This window comes from Scleropages formosus, chromosome 2 (assembly GCF_900964775.1).
Source record: "Scleropages formosus chromosome 2, fSclFor1.1, whole genome shotgun sequence".
Taxonomy (NCBI): domain Eukaryota; kingdom Metazoa; phylum Chordata; class Actinopteri; order Osteoglossiformes; family Osteoglossidae; genus Scleropages; species Scleropages formosus.
The window spans coordinates 32,880,796-32,903,286 of NC_041807.1; the positions used below are offsets into that span (position 1 = coordinate 32,880,796).

General features: G+C 49.3%; 1 protein-coding gene across 1 annotated transcript; it reads left to right on the forward strand.

Annotated features, from left to right (window-relative positions):
- Positions 1-1,575: 1,575 nt before the first annotated feature.
- cables2b (Cdk5 and Abl enzyme substrate 2b) lies at positions 1,576-22,280 on the forward strand. Its single transcript, XM_029249646.1, has 9 exons — positions 1,576-2,108; positions 8,104-8,196; positions 11,815-11,892; positions 14,677-14,776; positions 15,195-15,348; positions 16,158-16,255; positions 18,572-18,678; positions 18,885-19,089; positions 19,322-22,280. The coding sequence occupies exons 1-9, from the start codon at positions 1,576-1,578 to the stop codon at positions 19,460-19,462; spliced, it is 1,509 nt and encodes a 502-aa protein (XP_029105479.1). The 3' UTR covers positions 19,463-22,280.
- The last annotated feature ends 211 nt before the right edge of the window (positions 22,281-22,491 follow it).

The window sequence follows — 22,491 nt, forward strand, 5'->3', positions numbered from 1 at the left end:
ACCCTCATTGCGTGAATGTTTGTATGATTGCCCTGTGACTGACTGGCATCCTGTACAGGGTATACCCTACCTGGCCATGCACCTATGCTTCTGGGATAGGTTCTGGACCACCATGATCTCAAATTGGACAAGCATTTATGGATAATGGATGATATGATTGCTCTAAGGATGATGTAGCTGGTCTCGGCAGCAGCACAGAATCATTTCTGACTGCACTGCATGCACAACACATGCCCTAAAAGAGCCAGTGACTGATCTCATGGAATCGCCCCCTCCCCCGTCGCACTCGCATCTGCATACTGGCCCTCGGCACTCCTCTCAGCGTTCTAGTCATGGAGATAAAGAGAGGCTCATTCTCTCTCACTCCTGCCAGCTATAAGCCCTTTCCTTTGCATCCCTCCTGTCTGTTCTTGTTTCTGTTTTACACTCTCCCTGTTGCCTCCCATTTAAAGTGCACTCCATACCATGCGGGCCAACACCACAAATTCTTAGATGAGTCCGACATCCGCCTCCTATCCTTCGCAGAAGGCTGTGACGGCCGCTCGGCACTCTGTTTCAGCTTCTCGCCAACTCACCCGCGCAACCCAGGCTCCTGCCCACCCCTGCACTTTTTTAACTCCTCCATCTCACCTTCCTGTCTGACGAGCTTGGCAAGGAGACAAAATGCTCACGCCAAGATCTCACCGTCTCGCCAGAATGATCAGTCGACACAGTCAACCCGTGAGAAGATTTCTGTCCCTCACCCTGCTGTCCACAGAATAACGCTCTCAATTCAGACAATGGACAGGTGCCAAACGGGCCTTGCATGTCTTATATCCGTACACATCTGTGTCTGGTACCCTGGCCCACGAGTACCAGCTACATCAGATGTGTCCAGGTGAACAAGAATTCTCCTTAACCTGTTTTGTTTCCTACAATATGTCACGGATCACAAATTATTTCCGACAACAGCTCTAAACCTAGTCGGGTGTGAAGGAACTACTGGTTATTGAGCTCCTTTAGTTTGACGGACAGCTGTCACCATAACGCAAGGCACGTGACACAGTTGAGTTACATCGCCATTGATTTTACAATGATATCGCCATTTATATAGCTGGATGATTTTTTTTTCTCTTTTTTTCCTTTTTTTTATAAAGCTGGTTGATGGACGTGTTTACAGTAAGTACCTCGATCAAGGCAACTACAGTAAGAGGGGGATTTGAACCAGGAAGCTTTGGTTCCGTGTGCTGACTGATAAGGATACTGGTTAAGGACTGATAACAGTGACTGAAACAATCACGTGGTTTCGGTAACGTTGATCCGCCTAAGCGCTCGACCGCACGAGCTCCCCGATACCCGTTCATGAAGCCGACAGTGCTGTATCACAGAGTAAAAACAAAGATCAGCCAATCATTTCCCCCTGAACGCCTGCGCGTTTTAATCCTAACAGCCAATCGTGTCGCTTCGATACGCGGCTGTTTTACATAATCATCAGAGCGCAGCCCAATCAGCGCTAAGCGGGGCGGGGCGCTCCCTCCCGCCACCGCGGTGCGGAGGGGAAATGCCTTCACTTGGGTTTATTTTCGTCAGTAGAGAATGGCTGCCGCCGCGTGCAGGGCGCACGGAGCGCTCGGGAGCGAACCGGCGAAGCCGCACAAAGAGCCCACGCGGAGGGGCAGGGACTCGCGCCGCAGGCAGGCGGCTCTCCTCTTCCTCAGCAACATCTCCCTGGATGGGCGGCCCACCCTGCAGCTCTCCGACGGACACGGTGGCGCCAGCCGGAGGGACGCGGCGGCAGCGGCGGCGGGCTTCCAGTCTAGCCTGGAGGTCCCTGCGGCGGGAAGCGGACTGTCCGCTGCCGGCAGCTACGGCACCTTCGGCGGCGGCGTGTGCAGTAGCAGCAGCGGCGGCAGCAGCGTGCCCCGGATCGGGCTCGTGAGCGCGCCGCCCATCCTGGTGCTGCCCACGGACTCCGGCTCCGCGGCGCTGCAGGAGCGCGCGAGGGGCTCCTTCTCATCCCAGGGGAACCTGCTGTCCCCCGGCGGACAGACGCCGTGCGGACCGCGGAAGTCGCCCACGCTGCTGTCGGTGCAGAGCTGCAACTCCGTGAGCATCGACTGCCAGCAAAGGTGAGCGGCGGCGTTTCGGTTTACTCTCGTCTATTTGCACCACGCGCGCCGCGCGGGCCACGTGCGAGCTGTCATCGCGCCGGCCGTGCGCTGTTTGTAAACGCCAGCACGTGTCCTCCGCGCCGCACCGACCGCCTTTTTGTGGTCCACGAGGCTCGAACACGGTGCTGAATGAGGGACAGCAGGTGGCGCAGACCGATAGCGCTCACAGCTGTAGCCTCTGCACCAGGCGGGTCCCGGGTTCGAATCCCACCTCTCTTGCAGTGACCCTGCTGTGCGAGGTACTCACTGCCCCTGGACTGAAAAATGTTTAATCAAAAATTACCCAGCTGTGTGAAAAATAATTGCAGGTGGCTTTGGAGGAAAGGCCTCTTTTAAAGGAATAGATCAGATGCACAAGAGTCGACACACAGGTGTGTCGACTCTTGTGCATCTGATCTATTCCTTTACAAGATTGTGAGGTGTGGCGGAGGCCGGAGGGCCCTTCAGCTCAACGATGGGCCGTCGATCTTATTTTCATATGCTGTTCTTTACTGTGGCCAACGGAAGGAAACTGTCACCACTGAAGCACTAACTCTACATACCATGACCATGTGTGCCACTGTGTATCTTTATTAAAATTAGTACTACCACCAGGTACTGTTTTAACCCATCTTCCGTTTTCTGTGGCTATCTGTCTGAAAAATCTCACGCGTGTCCTTAAATGTAAATTTAATCCAAGCACGAAGGGTTTGGTTACTTGTCACCCCTTTGGAAAAACAGTTAATTCTGTATCGTTTGTAGAGTCCATTGATTCTGGATGCATTTACCATGGTTGTTGAACAGTATATCTTTTACACTGCTAGTGGTACCTAACCATGATTGCACTCATATGTGTGGTATGGTTTGCTCTGGGTTGTCAGTATCTTTATCCAAATTTACATTTATTCCTTTAGGTGACACTTTTCTTCAGTGCAACTTACCACGTTAAGGTTGCAATCATATACCCATTCATACAGGTGGGTACTTTTACTGGAACAAATTACAGTAAGTACTTTGCTCAGGGGTTCTACAGCTGGAGGTTGGATCAAACCTGCGACTTTTGGATCCGAAGGCAATAGCTCTAACCACTACGCTACCAGCTGTCCTCATGGCTTATTATGTGACCCATTTGTAGGGTATTTTACCTGGAGTAATTAGGGTAAATATGTTGATCAGCAGCACTGCAGTAACAGGGAGAGTGGGAATCGAACCGACAACACTCGAGTCAGGTTCCGTACCTGCTCCACTAACCCATTGGGTGTTGATGTTCTTCCCGAAGGTGTATGAGGTCCAGAATGAAAGCTCCCTAATCTCATTGAGAGCATGTCATTGTTTCGCTACTATTTACATAAGAGGTGTGTATACACACACACACACACACACACACACACACACACACACACACACACGTAAAAACAACACAAAGGCGTGTGCTAAATGTCACGTTAAGCACCGTATTAGTGTGAGAGAACCAGCACTGGAGTACAGTATCATGCTTGACAGCAGCGATGATATACATGAGACCCATATAAAGTACATTATAATACAGGCAGTGATCAGTGGAAATTATTAATACTACAAACTTGCTTTATTGTCCGATTGTGGGGGGGGGGGTTCAGGGAAAAAGCAACTTTTTTCTTTTTTTTTCTTCTTTTCAACCTGTCATTTTTAAAGCTTTGCAAACTTTTCCCCCCAACAAGGAAGGAAGGAAGGAAGATTAAATGAGTGTCGCTTATGAATTTAGCCACAATCCAATTATACTCTGTGTGTGTGTGTTGACGTATTGGGTTCGTTTCGCCATAAACCGTGTCCAGTTGTGCAGTCGCGAAAGGCCCTGTGTTGAATACGCACTTGGAAGAAGCGGCGAGGAGCGAGCAATGGAAGCGGGTGACGGGCCGACGTCGGGTCGAACGCTGCGTTTTTTGTTTGCAGAAACGCCTCTGGAGTCCGCGTGACATCGGGGTGCGATCCCACCCGTGTCGAAACAAGGGCCATCTGGCGAACGTTTGCAGGTTAATGGTTGGAAACACTTTCACGCTCAGAGGCGACACGCCTCATCGCTTGAGTTCGCTTTCTGAAGCAGCCGCCCCCCCCTTCCCACCCTGGCACTGGTACTGGTACACACTTTAAGCCTGATTAATGTTGTTTTTCTTGGAATTCCCAAGCAGATCTTTTCTTCTGCGTGTTTTCAGGCGTGTCTCGACGGCGCCGCACACCGCACGTCACGCACACCTTTAGTACATTTACCGGCTGTGCGCTTCAGCCCCGTTCACACACACACCTGGGCTCATGTACACAGGTAGCGGCAAGGCCGCGCGCAGCCGCTCTTCTGCGGACTCCTCGCTGCCGGAAACGTGTCCCTCGCCGATCTCTTCCTGACCTCCTGTGTTCCTCGGTTGTAGTCGGATGCCGAACCCTCGGACCGGAGACGCGTGTCGCTTTGGAGAAAAGTGTCTGCTAAATGGATGAATGTAGATGTAACGCATCCCTGCCGAAAGGGCGTGTGTTTTTTGCGCTGGAAGGACGCGGACCCTCCCCGTGGCGCCGCGGTAGTAAATTTTACCCAAAGTTTCAGTTTTCAAGAGCTTTAGGAACCGAGCCGAAACGCACGTCTCGTTTCCTGCTCGTGGACACGGCTGTTACGAGAGAGAAACGCGTGTGAAGCCAGCGATACATCATGTACACACCTGCCTCGGGAAGAGGGATGAGGGGTGACTGCGCGCGCACACACACGCACACAAGCAAGCACATGCTGTTCTTGTTAATAGTTGATGTATTAGTTTGCTTGCTTTCTATTATCTGTTCATTGAGTAAAACTTCAGTTTTTTTTTTTTTTTTTGCTACAAAATATATAAAATATTGTATAACATTTAGCACACTTTAAAAGTACTATATTTCAGCAGCAGGCTTCTCTTAAATAATACGCAACATGACAAAAACTAAATCGGGGTTCCACATTTTTCTGCTTTCAGTGAAGGTAACTGTATCGTGCACATCTTGCCCAGAGTGCTTTGCGTCTTATTACCATGGCAACGGACCATATGCTGGGATGGAGTCACTGCCCTTATGCGTTGCAGTCAGTGTAACACTGATTCACCATAGTGTAGAGGTCAGGATTAAGAGGCCGTATTTAAAAGCCAGTGACGTATTTCTGCGCTGTTTACAGATTTATTATCAAGATTAAGAATTGACTCAGAATTGGGCAACATGACGTATGGATGCTGACTTCTTAAAAAAAAAAAAAAAGCTGCTTCAAGGTCATGTTCATGCTTGTCTTATTTTGTCAATGTTTTTTATGCATTTACTTTGAGCCCTCCCAAAAAAACTCTAAATGGCTTTTTAAACTTGAACTAATTTAATAATTTTTTTTTTGTACATAAAACACCTGCCGCCATGTTTTGTTTGCTTAAAAATAATCCTTATTTGTGACAGGTCTCAGAAACGTCAGAGGAAAGCCGAGCCGTACCGACGGCGCCCTTTTGACTCTGCGTTCGGGAGATGGAGAAATCTGGACCGAATTATGTTAATCTGTCCACGTCCGAGCTGCAAAACGCAGCACCGCTCGTCTGCGTGCTCACCCAAAAATCCGGAGCAGATGGAGAGAGCTTGGGGGACCTGCTGGGGAGCGGGGAGCGGCGGATGAGGGCTCGAGGGCAAGGACGGTTACGTAACGCCGCTGAGCCCGATCGTGTTGACGCGCGAGGCTACGGCCCCTCCCGGGCGGGGACGCGGCCTCTTACGCAACGCTGGCAATGGCGACGTCTCCCTGCCACGGCAATGAGCGATGCTGCTGCTGCGCCGAGGGCACCTTGGAGAGGCCGTCCCCGTGCCGTCTTTGCGCGCAGCGTCGAATCGGCTCCAATTTCCCACGGCTTATATCTCTGCTGGACACGTCAGGTTGTCGCCAAAAGTGTGCGACCCCCCCCCCCCCCCCCCCCACGAATGATGCTTCACCGGGGTCTGGTGTTCAGCTACTGGTAGAGCAGAGAAGTACAGTCCAAGTGTGTGTGTGTGTGTGTGTGTGTGTGTGTGTGTGTGTGGGGCCTGTTTTGCTTGTCTCAAAGACACCCCCTGTCCATGCGGTGCGGGAGCTCGAACCCTGCTCTCCTGTGCGTCCTGCCTCCAGTCAGTATCCCCTAGAAGTGTGTGTGCTGAAACCGTCCTCATGCAATCGTGTTACCGGCATAATTGCACTGTTTGGTGGGGGAGGGGGGCGGGGCTAAATATGTTTATCCTTGATTTTGTTTAAATTTGCCTGGCGAGGATAGAGTTAGGGTTAGGGTTTGCTAGTTTACAGTTCATAACCTTGAGATTTCCTCTTTGCTTCTTTTGTTGAGCGAAGATTAAGTGAAAGTAGCTGTGCTGTGTTTACCCTCTGGCTCCAAATTTGATTGGAAAAGTCAAAAACAATGATTTGTAATCAGTTGCAATAAACGTGGCTTAGCAGCGAGAGGGGCCCCGCTGGGTCGACGCCGGTACGGATCGCGGGCAGGTTTTCGTCCGAGTCCAGATGTTTCCCTTGAGCTGGGATCTCTGTTCCTCATGTGGCCTCGTGCGTGGAGCGGGTGGACCTTCGCTGTGCACGCTAATGTGGAAACAGCAGCTTGTGGCTCCGTCAAGAGCTGTAAATGCAAATGGCATTTAAATTCACCTGTCCTTTTACTTCATCCATCCATCCATCCATTGCAAGAACCACTTGTCCCGGGCAGGGTCGCGGTGAGCCGGAGCCTAACCCGGCAACACAGGGCGCAAGGCTGGAGGGGGAGGGGACACAACCAGGGCGGGACGCCAGTCTATTGCAAAGCAGAACTCGAACCCCAGACCCACCATACAGCGGGCACCAGCTTATAGTTAATTTTGTTAATGCAATCCATCGTTAGTCCAAGTCTCATAGAGCACCGGTCCAGTTTCCAGATATGAAATATAATTTCTACCTTACTTTTTCATGCTCATGTTCATCTTTCTCTGCCTTTGCTCTTCTTCAGCCGTCCAGAAGACTTTTTGATGCGGCTCATGGACGTGTACGGTGTAAAGTCAGCAAGATCGCTGTCTACATCTTTCACTTTGTAACGTTGATAACAAACGTCTAACTTATATAATACCAAGGGGACAGCTGGTAGGTTAGAGCTACTGGCTTTGGATGCGAAGGTCACAGGTTCGGTTCTCACGTCCGTCTGCAGTACCCTTGAGCGAAGTTCTTATCTTAAATTGCTCCAGTAAAATTACCCAGCTGTATGAATGGGAAAATCATTGTAAAACAGCTTAACATTGTAAGTCGCTTTGGAGAAAAGCATCAGATGATTGAATAAATGTAACTTCCATGGAGAGATTAAGGCTTTATTTGCAGTTATTGTTTCCGGGGTGATGTAACGTAAAGGTTGATGTGCTACATTTTGCCAGAAAATAGCCAGATTGACACCGCTGAGGGATCGAAACCACAGACGTGTGTCTTTGTCCTGAAGCATGTGATGCGAGCGGCGGTTCCGCCGCACAGAATAAAATGATCACGTATGTCGTGTTCTGCGTCGTACCAGTACGGTAACACTCTTCCTGCACCTTTGGCACAGGAGGGTAGAAGGGGGTTGAAGGAGAGGAAAAATGCAGAGTCACGGTGCTTAGCGTCAAGTGTGGACTATAAGGACCCACTTTTTTTCCTTTGGACTGTAGGCACAACAGCGTAACGGGCGGAAATGCTGTTGTACAGAATAATAAGGCCTTAGTATGAAAAAGGTTCTTTTTTTTTGTTCGACGGGACTGATTATACGAGGGCCGAGCGTCATCTGTGGCACGGATTGAGTTCGACTTGCGCCGTTCACCGTCCGCACCAAGATTCTGTCCTTCCGTGAAGTCCTGAAGGATCGCTTGGCCTGCTTGTCGATGCGCCGTTTCCCTTCCCGCGGGTCGGGCCGGGTCCGGGTTCCGCCGCTTTCCGAGTGCCATTTAAGTCACGCTTCTCTCTCCTCTGTTGACCCAGGTCGCGCACGCCCTCAGGATCCCCGCGGTCGAGGGCGGTCAAGAAGGTGCACTTCATCAAGAACATGAGGCAGTACGACACGCGCGGGAGCAGGTAAGAGCCCTGGGACACCGTCGCGCACGTTCTGGCTCGTGTCGCAGGCCCCCCGCTGAGCTGCCATCCTTTGCTCTCTTCTCCTGTCCTCCCTCAAGCCCATCTGTGCCGTGCTTTAAGCGCGTTCTCCGGCTCTTACGAATTCGGTTCCCCAGACCCGTTGACAGCGTCCGCATACCTGCCAGAGCGGAGCGCGTGTCTCGCCGGCCGGCGAAATGTGATGTGACTCGTGTGGAGTGCGCGGCATCGCTCAGGCCTGTTGCAGCGCGTCAGACGGGCCCCGGCGCCGCTCTCGCTCGAACCTTTGCTGTCAGGAGTGCGCCACGTACTGCTCGGAAACCACCGACCGGTGCCACGTGCGCAGGTAGTGGAGCGGTTAGAGCTACTGCCGTTGGACGCAAAAGGTTGCTGGTTCAATTCCCACCTCTGGCTGTGGTGCCCTTGAGCAGTGCACTTACCCTAAATTGTTCCGGTAAAATTACCCTGCTGTATTAAGGGATAAATAAGTGTAAGTACCTTAGCATTGTAAGATGCTTTGGAAAAAGCATCGGCTAAATGAATCAGTGTAAATGTAACTGCAAAAGTGGACATTTGTCTACATTAGGAATAATTCGAGTTAACAGTCAAAGCTAATATTTCATTTGGAATTGCAGACAATGCATCACTATGGGTGTGTTTTATTTACTTATTTATTTATTTTTTTAATACTGCTCCTTTGGGGTCACTTTCATGCTGGTCACATGTTCTGTTAGTATATAAAAATCCATATGCTTTGAGTTTTCTTTTAAAATTGTATGTGGTATTTTAAATTTATCACATAAATTGAAATTGCCACGTACAGTATAAATTTAATTTTTTAATTATATTAAATAAATTCCTCATTTTCACATGTGTACAAAGGAAGCACCTGCTGGCTTTATTTACTTTTTTATTTATAATGGACACTTTTGTGTGCTGCGCTGACCATCTCCGTCGCACACAGTGCCACTTTTAGAGGCACCCACATGTTGAAGCGGCCGTCCGCCATCGTGACTCACTTTGAGAACCCGAGCTCATTCCATTTTGTCTTTATCATGAGGCAAGTTAATTTAGTTCTATAAGAACGTACTCAGGTGCTATATTTGATGTAGAGGACTAAGTGACTTTTAATGGTTTTGGGTATGTTTCTTTGCATAGACTCCAGATCATATTGTATATTGTCTAGTGCAGGGCACACGCACACACACGGGTCAATTCAGAGTCACCAGTATGCCCAAAACACTCATCTATGGAATGAGGTTAGGAAACCAGAGCACCTGGAGGAAACGCAGGTGAACGTGGGGAGAACGTGCGAACTCCACGCAGACCGAGCTGGGGTCGAACCCGCGTCCGAACCCACGGCCCAGGTGCGAGGCGCCGGTACTACTTCCTGTGCTACCTGGAAGGGGGAACGGAGGTTAAGAGTGTCAGGTATACAGTTGCGGTCAAAAGTTTGGACACACCTGCCGACAGAAGGGTTTTTCTAATAAGACGTACGGAATTGTGCAGCGGCTGAAACGGGGTTCAATCTCGTAAGTGAAATGTTATGATTTAGATTCTTCAAAGTAGCCACCCTTCCCTGTCAGCTTTGGATGCTCTCGCCATTCTCTCCACCACCTTCACGAGGAGCTGCTCCGGGTGCTTTTCCAGCAGCCCTGAAGGAGTTGCCACATATGCCGAGCACTTGCTGGCTGTTTTTCCCTCTCGCCCTGGACCAACTCAACGCAAACCGTTTCTGCTCCGTTCAGGTCAGGGGACGTCTTTCCCATCTAAATTTCCCCTAAATTTGTTAATGAAAATCCTTTTGCTTGGAGTGGTCACTGAAATATTTTTCAATATTTTGTAAAGAAATTCCTAAATAGGCGTCAACTCCACTCGTCTCCAAAACAGAAGCCTTTAGATCGCCGTGCCTGTAGGGCTGTGAACGACACATTCGGTCGGTGAAGCGTGTCCAAACTTTTGACTCGTACCGTACGGCCAGGGCTCGCAACTTCTTCGTTTGGTTTTCCTCTGCGTGCCCGAGCTCTTCGTTAAAACCGTTTACCGTTACGGTCTGGGCTCTGGATGACTGGACCTTCACGCTCTGTAATTTAGCAGCCTTGCGACACCAGTTTCTCGATCATTATCTTCTTCAGCCTGTAATTTGTTCCGTGGGGGTTTTCATCCTGTTTACTCCATCCCTTCAGCCTCAACCCCCCACTCCCACGTGCGCTTAACGAAGGAGCCCTCCGAGCTCGAACCCCGGCTCCCGAGCAGGTCGAGCGTCTTCGCATCCGAGGACGACGTGACCGACGGCTCTTCCCGGAGAAGGACCGGTGACACGCGGCGGCGGACGTGCACCGCTGCGGGGTTGCGTCACGCGGCCACGATGGCGTTAAACCCGTGGTTCTCTTTTTCGGTCACGTTTCTCACGAACGGCCTTCGGCGAGAAGTCGAGCGGAAAACGGGCCAGGAAGGTCGCGTGACCGCCGGGGAAAAGCGCAACGACTTGGACGACGTCGTCAAATGTTTTCGTTAGGCCTCTTTTTAAAAAGTCACCGTGAAGAAGCGTGGGGGGGGGGGGGTATCTCCTTTCTCGGTGCCGTACCAACGTGTGGGGTCCTGCCACCCGGCACACCGTGCACTCGCCAATATACCGAGCTACCGTTTGTAATTCTCCTCCGGTAAAGAGGATATTTTCACCACTCTGGTCAGTTGCTCTCAGCCGGGTCTACGCTTTATAAATAATCTCATAATATATAGCACGTCTCCTTAAAAACGCGAACGGGACCGATTTAGTTCCCGAGAGCTGTTTGGGCTCAGTGGAAAAACTTGAGTCATGGGTTCGCGGGGGCAGTCGTAAACACGCAACCATTTTCTCACTGTTATTGTTTTTATTTCCCATTCAGCGTTTCCCAGGCTTTTTTATTTTTTTTTAAATTTATTTTAATATATATATATTTCCTTTTTCCTCTGTTTCCTTAGCTGTGGTTTTTTTTTGGCTGGAGCCAGCTGGGCTGAAAGATTTTCTTCCTGTTTGCATATTCACTAGTAATATTTTTGAAAAGAAAATTGACAGTGGGGGAGAAATGAATAAACGTTCCAATTTATGATGGAGAAGCTGTTGGAAGGCAATAATTTCCGCCATTAGGTGGCGCGGCGTTTAGAGCCGTCACCTTGTATTCAGAACATCCTGGGTTTAAATCCCTTCTATTGCAGTACCTAGAGGAAGACGCTTACCCTGAGTTGCTAGAGTAAACAAATAAAATTTACCCCGCTCTAGAAACGGGTAAATTATTAGAAGTATCTTGACGTACAGCCTTTCCTTTGCAATCCGCTTTTCGCAAAAGTGCCGTAAATGAATAAATGTTTCCAGGGCTCGCCCATGATCATGCATGACAGTAAGGAAGAGAACACTAGTCTTCATCCCATAGTCTTACTGTGCCTTTTATTATGAGCCTTTTCCGCCGTTTCCCTTTGTTACCGGAGCCTCGAGCTGCAGGGCGAAGGGTTCGATGGCTCTGCGTTCTCTTTAATCTCATGCTCGTTTGCATGTTTCCGCGTGTGCGTTCTGCGGCTCGTGGACTCACGTCCGTCCCGTGTTCTCTGTTTGTGTTGCAGGATTGTGCTCATATGTGCCAAACGGTCTCTGTGTGCCGCCTTCTCGGTGCTGCCATATGGAGAGAGCTTCCACATCAGGTACGTGGTCCAGACCTCCTCCTGCACGACACCGCGCGGCGTACGCTGCAGAGTCTGCTCCGCAACGGTAAAACGGACCGCAAACGGGGTTTAAGAGCATTAAACGGGGACCCTCCGCTGCTTTCACGCTTTAGGTGTACATCTGTCCGTCATTAGCGGTCGTTTGTCCCGTGTTGGGTCACGGTGCTCCGGAGGCTATCCCGGAAACACGGGGCGAGGTATTGTACGCCCTGGTTGGCACGCTCGTTGGCACAGGGTGATCGCACGCATCACATACGCACGGCACGCGCACTTTAGACCCGAAACGACTGTCTTTGGGCGAGAGAGGAAAGTTCAGCAGCTGAAGGAAACCGACACGAACCCCTCAGACTGAGCCGGATTCAAGCCCGCATCCGAACCTGCAGCCCGGGGTACGGCGTGGGCGTATTGTTAAATTTGAGTGTTTCCGGGCCCCTGAGGGTTGAAAAACGGACAAGAAGTAGTTTTCTTTTTTCCCCGTTCTCACGACAGACTCGTTTGGAGTCGATGCCTGGTTGTTTCTCCAAAACACGTTGACAAGTGAGCAAAACATTATTTTTAAAAAAATTTTCAGAAACGAGCCAATAGGAAGTGGCGCGATGGCGCTCCGGGCTTGGCCGAGTCCTGCTGTCCGGCTGGTCTAGGGTTCGAGTTCCGCTTGGGGTGCCTTGCGACGGACCGGCATCCTGTCCTGGGTGTGCCCCCCTCCCCCTCCGGCCTTGCGCCCTGTGTTGCCGGGTTAGGGACCCCCGCTTGGGACGAGCGGTTTCAGAGTGTGTGTGTGTGTGTGTGTGTGTGTGTGTGTGTGTGTGTAAACAAGCCAAAACCCGAGAGGCTCAGGGCCGAAATGGCAATCCTTGTTTTGCCCCCCTCCCCGAGGTGTAACTGGAAGTGGACGATCAGTGATGAGACATTCTAACGAAATGCGTCATCTCTCACGATCGCTCCCGTTTGCCCGTTGCTGTGCGCCGTAGCGCCAACGTCCCGCGTGTGCCCCCTCTTCCTCGTCATTTTTCCGTTTCACGCCGGGGTCACATTCCTCCCATCCCTTGGGTGCTAGCGATTCCCAGACGCTGGCTGTCCCAGAAGCCCCCGTAAGCTCCTTCTCTGCACTGCTAATTAGTTTTTCCTGCGACAAAAATAACCTCCCGACTCGGAGCCTAAAAATGCACCGCGTACGTGCTCCGATAGCATCGCCGCGCTCGGCCTGGTCGGCCGGGGCCGAGGCGGCGGGAGACTTTCCCACGCGTGTCGCGCGGCGCCCCTCGATGGACGGACGGATGGACGGAGCTTCTCTCCCCCATCCTTTGTGCCTTTGCGCCCCCGCTCTGAGCCAAGCGAAGGAATTAGTTCCCCCTTCCCCCCCGATCTGAACAGGAAATTGGCAGACATGCAGATAAGAGGGACATTTGTCTTGCTCTGCATTCACCACCCAGGGAGCAGGGGACTGTAGGGAGGAATGGGGAGGGGATGGTGGGCCCAACGCAGCCAGAACCTCAAACCGGGTCATTTTCACATCCATCCGGCCACATTACAAACATCTTCCACCCTACAAAAGTAATGTGTCCCTGAAAAACCCTCTGTAAGGTTAATGCTCATAACTCAATGACATAACTGAGTTTCAATAGTAAAAATTTGTGTTCATGAGCCCCAAAACTGACACCCATTTATGCTTAATATATCATCATTTCCTATTAAAATGGACACAATGGCTTCAGTACTTAACACTAGTTATCATAATATAAAAAGGTACCTTCCCTTCATGAATTACTCCATTATACTGTATGTCTATCTAGCTGGACTTATTCAGCTCTTTTGTAAATATTACAATCTGTACATTAAAACAATGGGTTTCTTCCAGGGGCCCTGACATCCTCTCACAGTCCAAAGATATGATTTTTAGTTTCATTGGTGATCCTAAATTGTCAGATGTGTATAAATGTGTGTGTGTTACACTGCTCTAATGCTGATACCACATGCAAAATTGTGTTTATCCCTGTCAGCACATAACCATTACGGGATCTGGTACAATAAACACGAGCTCGTGCAGCTGAGCGAATGATTTTAGGGAGTATATCTAACTCTCTAACTCACCGTGGGTGAAGTCGTTGGTTGAAAACTAGTTAATAATCACTGTAAGTCGCTTTGTACAGTGAGTGTAAATGTATTGTGCTGTGCAGGAGTTGGGAGGTGAATAAAATCCAAAGTCAGTCTTCGTAAAGGCAAAGAGATTCCTCTTAAGTTGATGGGGGCTATTAAATGGGGCGGCTGGTAACGTAGCGGTTAGAGCCACTGCCCTTAGTCCTAAAGGTTGCAGGTTCGAGTCTCACCTCGAGCAAGGTACTTATCCTAGATTGCTCTGGCAAAATTACCCAGCTGCATAAATGGGAAAAATAATTGCGAGTAGATTCACGTTGGAAGTCGCTTTTGGAGAAAAGGATCGGCCGGATGAATTAATGTGAACGAAACTCCTCGAACGAACCTGTCGAGTTCTCGTCGCTCGGATGGGTGTATCTCGGGTTTGTAAAAGGATTTCGCCACACCTGGGCTTCGAGATGGGAGCGATTTCTTCTTTCGCTCCCAGAATTGAAGCTGGATTGAGCTGTGGAATTTGAAACCGAGTGACGAGGTGATCCCGGTAACGATGAGCGGAGCGGAACGAATCGCGGTAATCGCGTCCGCGTGCTGCTACGCTTTCGGTCGGGGCGGGCCGCGCGCGTGACGAGGGCGTCGCGTGACCCTTTCCCGCTCTGTCTGCCCGCATAGTGACCCGCGGCTGGACGTGCCCAGACACAGACACTCCTCGACCACCACGCTGGAGATGCTCCCGGGGCTGGAGGGCGTGGAGGTCGGGGCCTACGGCAAGGTGAGCCACAGGGAGGGGGCTCCTGTCCTCCAGCTTCACGACGCTGCTCTCGTCTTTGAGGAGACCTTCCATAGAGTTGTGAGCAGCGGGGGGCGTAGCGGTTAGAGCTGCCACCTCTGGACTCGGTCGTCTCCTGTCGAATCATCTCCCGCCTTCGCTTTTTTTGGATTAGTTTCTTTGTCGAAACAGTGGTTGGAGCTGCTGCTTGGGAATCGCAGGTAGCAGCTTTGAATCCTGCCTCCAACTGTAGTACCCTTGAGCAAGGTACTTACCCTCAGTTGCTCTAGTAAAATCCCTCAGCTGTATAAATGGGTGCAACATTGGAAGTAGCTATGGAGAAAATCATCAACTACATGAAAAAATGTAAATATGACCGTGGTGGTTCACTGTTCGCCGTCGGTGGTGTTGTTTCCTCCAGACTGTGTCCTACGCCAGGTTCCTCTACCCAACCAACGCCTTGGTTAGACAGAGATCTGCGCCAGTTGACATCACCATACAGATGCCCCTCTCCAGAACCAGCCAGAAGAGCTACCCTCCGTCTAGGATCAACAGTACAGTCGGCTTGGATTTAGGTACGTCTCACCCCCCCCCAGTGGAACGTGGGAGTGGATTTCTGCTTTGTGTCCGTTCTGCTTCGCAGTTGGGTTTTGTACTTGTTGCTCATGACTAAATTGATGAAGGGTGCTGGTGCCTCACTCTCCTGGGCTGCGAGTTCGGACATGGGTTCCTGTCCATCTCAGTCTATGTGGAGTTTGCATGTTCTCCCCAAGTTCACTCGGGTTTCCTCCCACACTCCAAAGACATGTGTCTGAGGTGAACTGGGAACTCTTAAGTTATCCGTTACGTGTGTGTGTGTGTGTGTGTGTGTGTGTGTGTGTGTGTGTGTGATGGACTGGCTTCTCGTCCACAGTCTACCCTACCTCACACCCTGTGCTCCCAGGACAGGCTTCAGACCACTTGGACCATGCAGACGGCTATAATGGATGGATGGCTGGGTGCAGTATTTCACCATGTGATCTTTCTGAGAGCTGCTCCTTATTCATTTCTCCATCTCGCCACCTGAAGGGAATAACTTGTGGTTCTCGCGCGTCGTTGGCTTTCTGCTGTACGAAGAGAAGCACGTTGTAATATTGTATTACAATGTTTTAGAAGGTACATGTCCTGCTGTGCTTCAGCATCTCGACCCTCGAGCCTCTCGGTGAATGAGCGCTTGAGCCCGTTGCTTCAGCCACTTGCTCACTCGCACTGCTGAGGGTTCAAGTAGGGATGCGTCAACAGCACCGGCGGCGATACTCCTGTTGGCCGAGCGCTGAAAGAGGGACGCGCGTTCACGCCACTGTGTCGTCGGTGGGGGGTGACGGAGCTGTGCGTTTACCCCCAGGTGTGGACGACGCGGCCGACTACGACCCCAACCTGCTGAGTGACCCCCAGTGGCCCTGCGGGAAGCACAAGAGGGTCCTTATCTTCGCCTCTTACATGGTGAGAGAGACACACCGCCCTTTTACATGGGTTTATAAATCTCATCAGTCAATTCCAGAACACATTTACTCGCTGTATTTGTGTTCATCCTCTGCGATTCTTCTAGCATTTGACTCATAATGTTAATTTTGAGCTATTTACTGCAGCGGGGAATCCTTACTGTATCAGCTCTGGGTTACCTCCTCGATCAGCATCAATAGGTGGGATTTGAACCCAGGCTCTTTGATCGCAACATGACCGCTTTAACTGCTACGCCACCTGCTGCCCTGCTGAAAAATACGACTGTCTAGAATACTGCACTGATCTGCTGCGGCGATGAGGCTAACTCTTGATACGCTTCTGTTTCTTAAATATATTTCTACATGAGTATTTAATATGGAGGGGGTACGATGGTGCAGCGGGTTTGGCCGGGTCCTGCTCTCTGGCAGGTCTGGGGTTCGAGTCCCGCTTGGGGTGCCTTGTGACGGACTGGCATCCTGTCCCGGATGTGTCGCCTCGCACTCCAGCCTTACGCCCTGTGTTGCCGGGTTGGGCTCCGGTTTGCCGCGACCCTGCTTGGGACAAGCGGCTTCTGTGTGTGTGTGTGTGTGTGTGTGTGTGTGTGTGTGTGTGTGTGTGTGTGTGTGTGTGTGTGTGTGTGTGTGTGTATTTAATATGGTGACACTGCTGTGGGAACACCAAGGTCCTAAAAAATACCCAACAATTGTTTAGTTTGAAAATGGAGCAGTACGTTCCCTTGTCTGGCTGGTCAAGTGCTGCCTCCGTGTCGGCCCCGCACCCCTGGAGATGCGTTAAGACGATTGCCCCATTTCGTTAGCGCATCGTTCTCCCGGCGTCCTGCCGACGGGACCGAAACAGAAGCCCTTTTACATTCGCCTGCTTTCGAGAGCCTCGGCTGCTTTGTCATTGAGATGCTGCCAACCTGGCAAAGAGGCTCAGTCACAAAGCACCTCTAATTCCGCATCGCACTAAATATACACCCGGGGCCCGGTGACCTTCTAGCCCCACCCCGCCCCGCCCACTACCCACGCCGGGCTTAGGGAGCTGATTATAGAAGCGCGCGCTTCGTACCGAGCTGTTTAATCACACTGCTTACTCTTCTTTTTGACTGTTGGCTCCTCGGTATAATTAACATGTTCTATTTCTGAGTGTTGAGATAACATTTTAATCGCACCCTGTGGACCGGATTGCCTGCACAATAACGCTGTGTGTGAGTGCAACTGGCAGGTGACCTAGAAACAGCTTCGCAGGCCCTATTTAAATTTGTTTATTCTCGTCTTAAAGGCTTCACCTACACTGTCACAAGTAGGAGACCAAAAAAAAAATCTTTGTTCCTGTTATAAAAGCTCTTCGGTGGACTGATGCACCTTAAAAATGCCATGCCGACTGTAAGGAGTCCTGATTTGCTCTCTTGAAGATTGACAAGGCTGTAATAACTTTGAGGCTTATAAAAAATATTCTCTATTTATAATTTACAAAACCCGGATTAAAATTCCCACTGTCCAAACATTGGTTTATTTTTATTTGATACTTTTCTCCAAAGAAACTTACACTGTTAATCTACATACAATTACTTACCATTTATACAGCTGGGTCTTTTTTTTTTTTTTTTTTTTTTTTTTTTTAAACTGGAGTGGGACAAAGGGTTAGTACCTTACTCAAGGGTACTACAGCCATAGGTGAGATTCAAACCTGCAACCTTTGGGTCCAAAGGTAGCTGTTCTAACCACCACGCAACAAGTTGAATAAACTGCAGTTATGTAAAAAATAAATAAATAAATAAATAACTAAAATCATCAAAGGATGGAAAGTATTTTTGCTTATAAATGCTATAAAACAGTGATCTTTTATAATGTTACTATACTAGCTCCTCGTGATACGAGTGTCAAATTTTTAAAGGCTTAAATATTTTCCAGTTTGTTTATTTTTCAAAGAGGTGCGGTGGTGTGGTGGGTTTGACTAGGTTTGACTGGGTCCTGCTCTCTGGTGGGTCTGGGGTTCGAGTCTTACTTGGGGTGCCTTGTGATGGACTGGTGTCCCATCCTGGGTGTGTCCCCTCCCCTTCCAGCCTTATGCCCTGTGTTGCTGGGTTAGGCTCTGGCTCACTGCAACCCACTCAGGACAAGTAGCTTCAGACAGTGTGTGTTTCCTTTAACATTCTTATTTTTTTAAAAAAAAAAACTCCGTCTGCTGCAGAGCAAAAGCGACATGCGTGTGTGTCCAGCAGCAGCCGGCAGTAAAGTGTACTCAGGCAGAGCAGGAAAACATCGAGAGTTCAAAGAAGAGATTATATTTACATGAGTCATTTTCCCCCAGACAACCGTTATCGAGTACGTGAAGCCGTCGGATCTGAAGAAGGACATGAACGAGACCTTCAAGGAGAAGTTCCCGCACATCAAGCTGACCTTGAGCAAGATAAGAAGGTAAGAGTTTGGTTGCAAACTCAAGCAACTAAAAGCAACTCGTGGCGAAAAGTGCTCGTGTGGGGTCGAGCAACACACATCCGAACACATGAAGGTACTAGAAGGTGGGGCACCTGTCTTGGCCATACGCTGCACCTTTGACTTGTTTGGGTGTGTGTGTGCATGTGCATTAGTGCTGATTGCCTGCGTTACTTCCTGCCGTTCAGCCTGAAGCGAGAGATGCGCTCAGTCAGCGAGGAGTGCGGTCTGCAGCCGGTTACCGTGGCGATGGCCTTTGTCTACTTTGAGAAGCTGGTGCTCCAGGGGCGACTCAACAAACAAAACCGCAAGCTGGTGTCGGCCGCTTGCGTGCTGCTGGCCGCCAAGATCAGCAGCGACCTCAAGAAGCAGGAGGTGAAGCAGCTCATTGATGTACGTATCACCATTAGCACAGTCGTTCACATTTATTTCTTTAACTGACACTTTTCTCCAAAGTAATGTGAAAAAAAGCATCTGCCAGATTCATGGGTAAATTCAAGGTAAATCTGTGTGACTGATGTCGGATTCGCTACGGGTTTCTTCTAGGAGAACAAGAATGTTCCATTTCTGTTGAGCACCTCTAAGGATGCTTTGTTGTTGTTTTTGCCCCCCCCCCCCGGATCAGAAACTAGAGGAGCGTTTTCGCATCAACCGGCGGGAGCTCATCACCTTGGAGTTCACCGTGCTGGTGGCCCTGGAGATGGCGCTCTACCTGCCCGAGAGCAAGGTCATGCCACACTACCGACGGCTGGTGCAGCAGCCCTGAGCGAACGGGGACACGGGCGCGGTACATCATGGTACAGCACGGTACAGCGCGGCTGGAGGACAGCAGGCCCCCGAGTGGGTCACGCGTCCATGTGTACCCTGCACTTTGAACCCTGAGCATCCGAACATGCCAGCAGCTTGTGTACAATCAGTGGGAATCTTCCTCCTCCTCCTCCTCTTCCTCCTCATTCTCAATGTTATATTATTTTAAAATATTTTATTTCATTTTTGTACTGTTAACTGTTTTCTCTCTTTGGAAGTCACCTTTGTCGATCGTGGGGGGTGTGATACGCCGTGTGGAAACTGGCAGTCCATCACACGTGAGCCTCGAGTCAGCGTACCATCTCCCGCAGACCTTATAAGCTCTCTTTGTGGAAATGTTTACTTGTTTTTTTTCTTATAAAAAATATATTTCTGACAAGGGAAGATTTTTTTTTTTTTTTTTTCCCCCCCCCTTCCGTTCACGAGATTTTTAAAAAATATTATTTCTTCCTAAAATTCATAAAGGGATATAACAAACACGTTTTGCGTAATAGAAGTGTTTCATTGCACTGCCTTTTTGTTTTACTGTACTTTTTTTTTTCTTGTTCGTATCACCGTGAAAGAACAACCCGATCTCGTCACGCACTCGTGTTTTTCCTCGTCGCGTTGTTATTTATTGCATTATTGCTTGTCGCTGTTGTTTTGAGCGGAGAACACCCCTGTGTTACTACTTCCGTGGTAGCTTTACCGTGTCCCGTTACCATGTTTCGCGTGTGTTATTTATATATGCTATCTGTTCTTCCAGTCCTTGCTCTGAGGGGGGAAAAGCACCAAGGCGCGAAGGGCACCAAGCAAAGAACTCTATGTTAGAGGCTGCCTTCTCCATTTATAAGCACATTTGTGTTGCTGGTGTGTTACGGTGTCCACTTGTCCTCTCCTCCCTTTCTCTGTCAATGTGCCGCTCTGCTCCCCCTTTACTTGAAACCGTAACGGCTTCTCTTCTCCTTCCGGGTAACACTGTATATGAGCACAACTTAATGTGAATATCTTACTGTGATCATCTGATGATGTATTTTCTTAATTATTGAGGGGAAAAAGGGATTTGTGTTAAATCTGTGTACGGGGTGACGTGCATCAGCTTGTTGGCAGCGGAGGAAAACGGGACGGAGGTCGGCCCGCCAACTGCAGCCTGGTTTTTCCTCTGTCTGGGGTTGCGACCCTGCGACGGATGCGGCTCTTCCGTCGCGCGCTGCCCGTAAAGCCAGCTGCGGTGCGTTTCCGCCGTGCGTCTCGTCTCGTGTCGTGTCGTGGCATCACAAGCGTCGCCGTCTGTCGTCGTGTTTGCACACGCTCTGTAGAGCTGTGAAAGATGGGGTCGTGTTGTGTTTTTTTTTTTTTTTTTTCCTTCCTAAACGGACACGATTCCATGAGAAAAACCCTTTCGCTGTCACTTAGCTGTGTTTTGAAAGCATGTCGATAATAACAACGTTGCACTATTGGCGGGCACAGCCAGCGCCGCCTTATGGCGACAACCTGCAATAATCAGTGTGAGTACTTGTAGTTGGGCAGTAAGAGGAAAGTTGAGTGTGTCTGAGGCCCATCCTCTTTGCGTTCCCTCAGGAAGCGTTTGCAGCCAGTGCAGTCTGCTTTCTCACACTTTATCACAGTATACCGGCTCTTTCTTCTTCTTCTCCCCCCTCCCCCCCACTTTATTATCATTCCAGAGCTGGTGTCTCATTATGAAGCTCAGTAGGTTCTGGCACATGCGAGAGCTGGTTGGAGTTGGATCGCTGTGGGAGATGTGACTAAACAGCATCATGAGCAAGAGCACAACCTGATATGTGAGGATACCGAGGATGCTCGGTATCAGGCGGCTTTTACTTTACATGATGCGTGTTGTTGGCTCGCCATTGGTCATTTAGCAGTGTTTACCCAGCGCTCTTTCTTTCCTTAACCTTTTTTTTTTTTTTTTATTTAATGAAAAGGTTTCCTGTTAAAACACTAAGTTGTGAAAATGTAAATGAGAGCTTCTCGGTGGTTTAGATGAAAGCTGCATTGCATCTTGGGAAGGATCCTGAAAGAGTCCCAAGGACTCCGGCTGTGGGATTTTCTTATGGTTTTTTTTTTTTTTCCCCCAAAACACAGTTTGCAAAAGTTCTCCATTTAGTCTTTTTTTTAATTAAATAAGTATTAATGGCATGCTGCCGTTAAACACAGAGTGCATTACGCTACAAAGTGCCTGAAACCTTACCTTTTCAGTAAGACCTCTGTCTTGATTTACCTTTTCAAGCAGATATCTGTCTTTATAGAACTCCAGTTTTGTTTTGTTTGTTGGCGCTGAACTGGTGGGATGTGGTTTGATTCGATTCGTTTGCCACACTGTGACTTCCTACGACCAAAGCTTTTGACATCCCGGTACCCGACGTGCTTCCGCTGGACCTGTCAGGGGGAAATTGGGCAGAGGTCCGACCGGTCTGCGATGTAGCATCGATTCCGTTATGGGTTGCAAACAACACATTGTGATAAATCCTCCCTTTTGAGGTTAAGCAAGCAATCATGTCTCAGTTATGCAAATGTTGTGTGAAAAGAGTCTGAGTTTCTGAGGAGAAATCCTGAATACATCCTGAAATGGTGTAGCTAATTAATTGGCTCTTGCCACTTTTTCGTGTTTATATCGTTGTTTCTGTCTGCTGTGCTTTAGTAGAAAAATTACCTCATGCATTTTATGATCCACCACAACGTCTGCATTTCTGTAAATAAAAACATACAGTTTTCATCATTGTATAATTCCGAATGAAGTTTAGAAGGGAAAAAATAAATATATTTTCTGACTGTTAGCAACTTGTCCCATTGTCTTTTTTTAATCTTGGGTACATTCTTTTTATATTTCATATTACAGGAAATATCAGGGTCACTAAGATTTTTTTCACATTTTAGGTGCATCATAAACTTTCAAAATAAATGATTTCCTGGATATGCAAGCACAAAATCTGTATTGTTTAATATAGAAAGGGAAATATCCTCTCATCTATAAATTTTCTGCCAAAA

Bases quoted from the DNA above. Each gene is read 5' to 3' on its own strand.
- cables2b (XM_029249646.1), top strand. From the start codon at position 1,576: ATGGCTGCCGCCGCGTGCAGGGCGCACGGAGCGCTCGGGAGCGAACCG. The intron at 15,349-16,157 runs GTACGTCTCACC...GTTTACCCCCAG, and splicing joins TACAGTCGGCTTGGATTTAG to GTGTGGACGACGCGGCCGAC. The intron at 16,256-18,571 runs GTGAGAGAGACA...ATTTTCCCCCAG, and splicing joins TTATCTTCGCCTCTTACATG to ACAACCGTTATCGAGTACGT.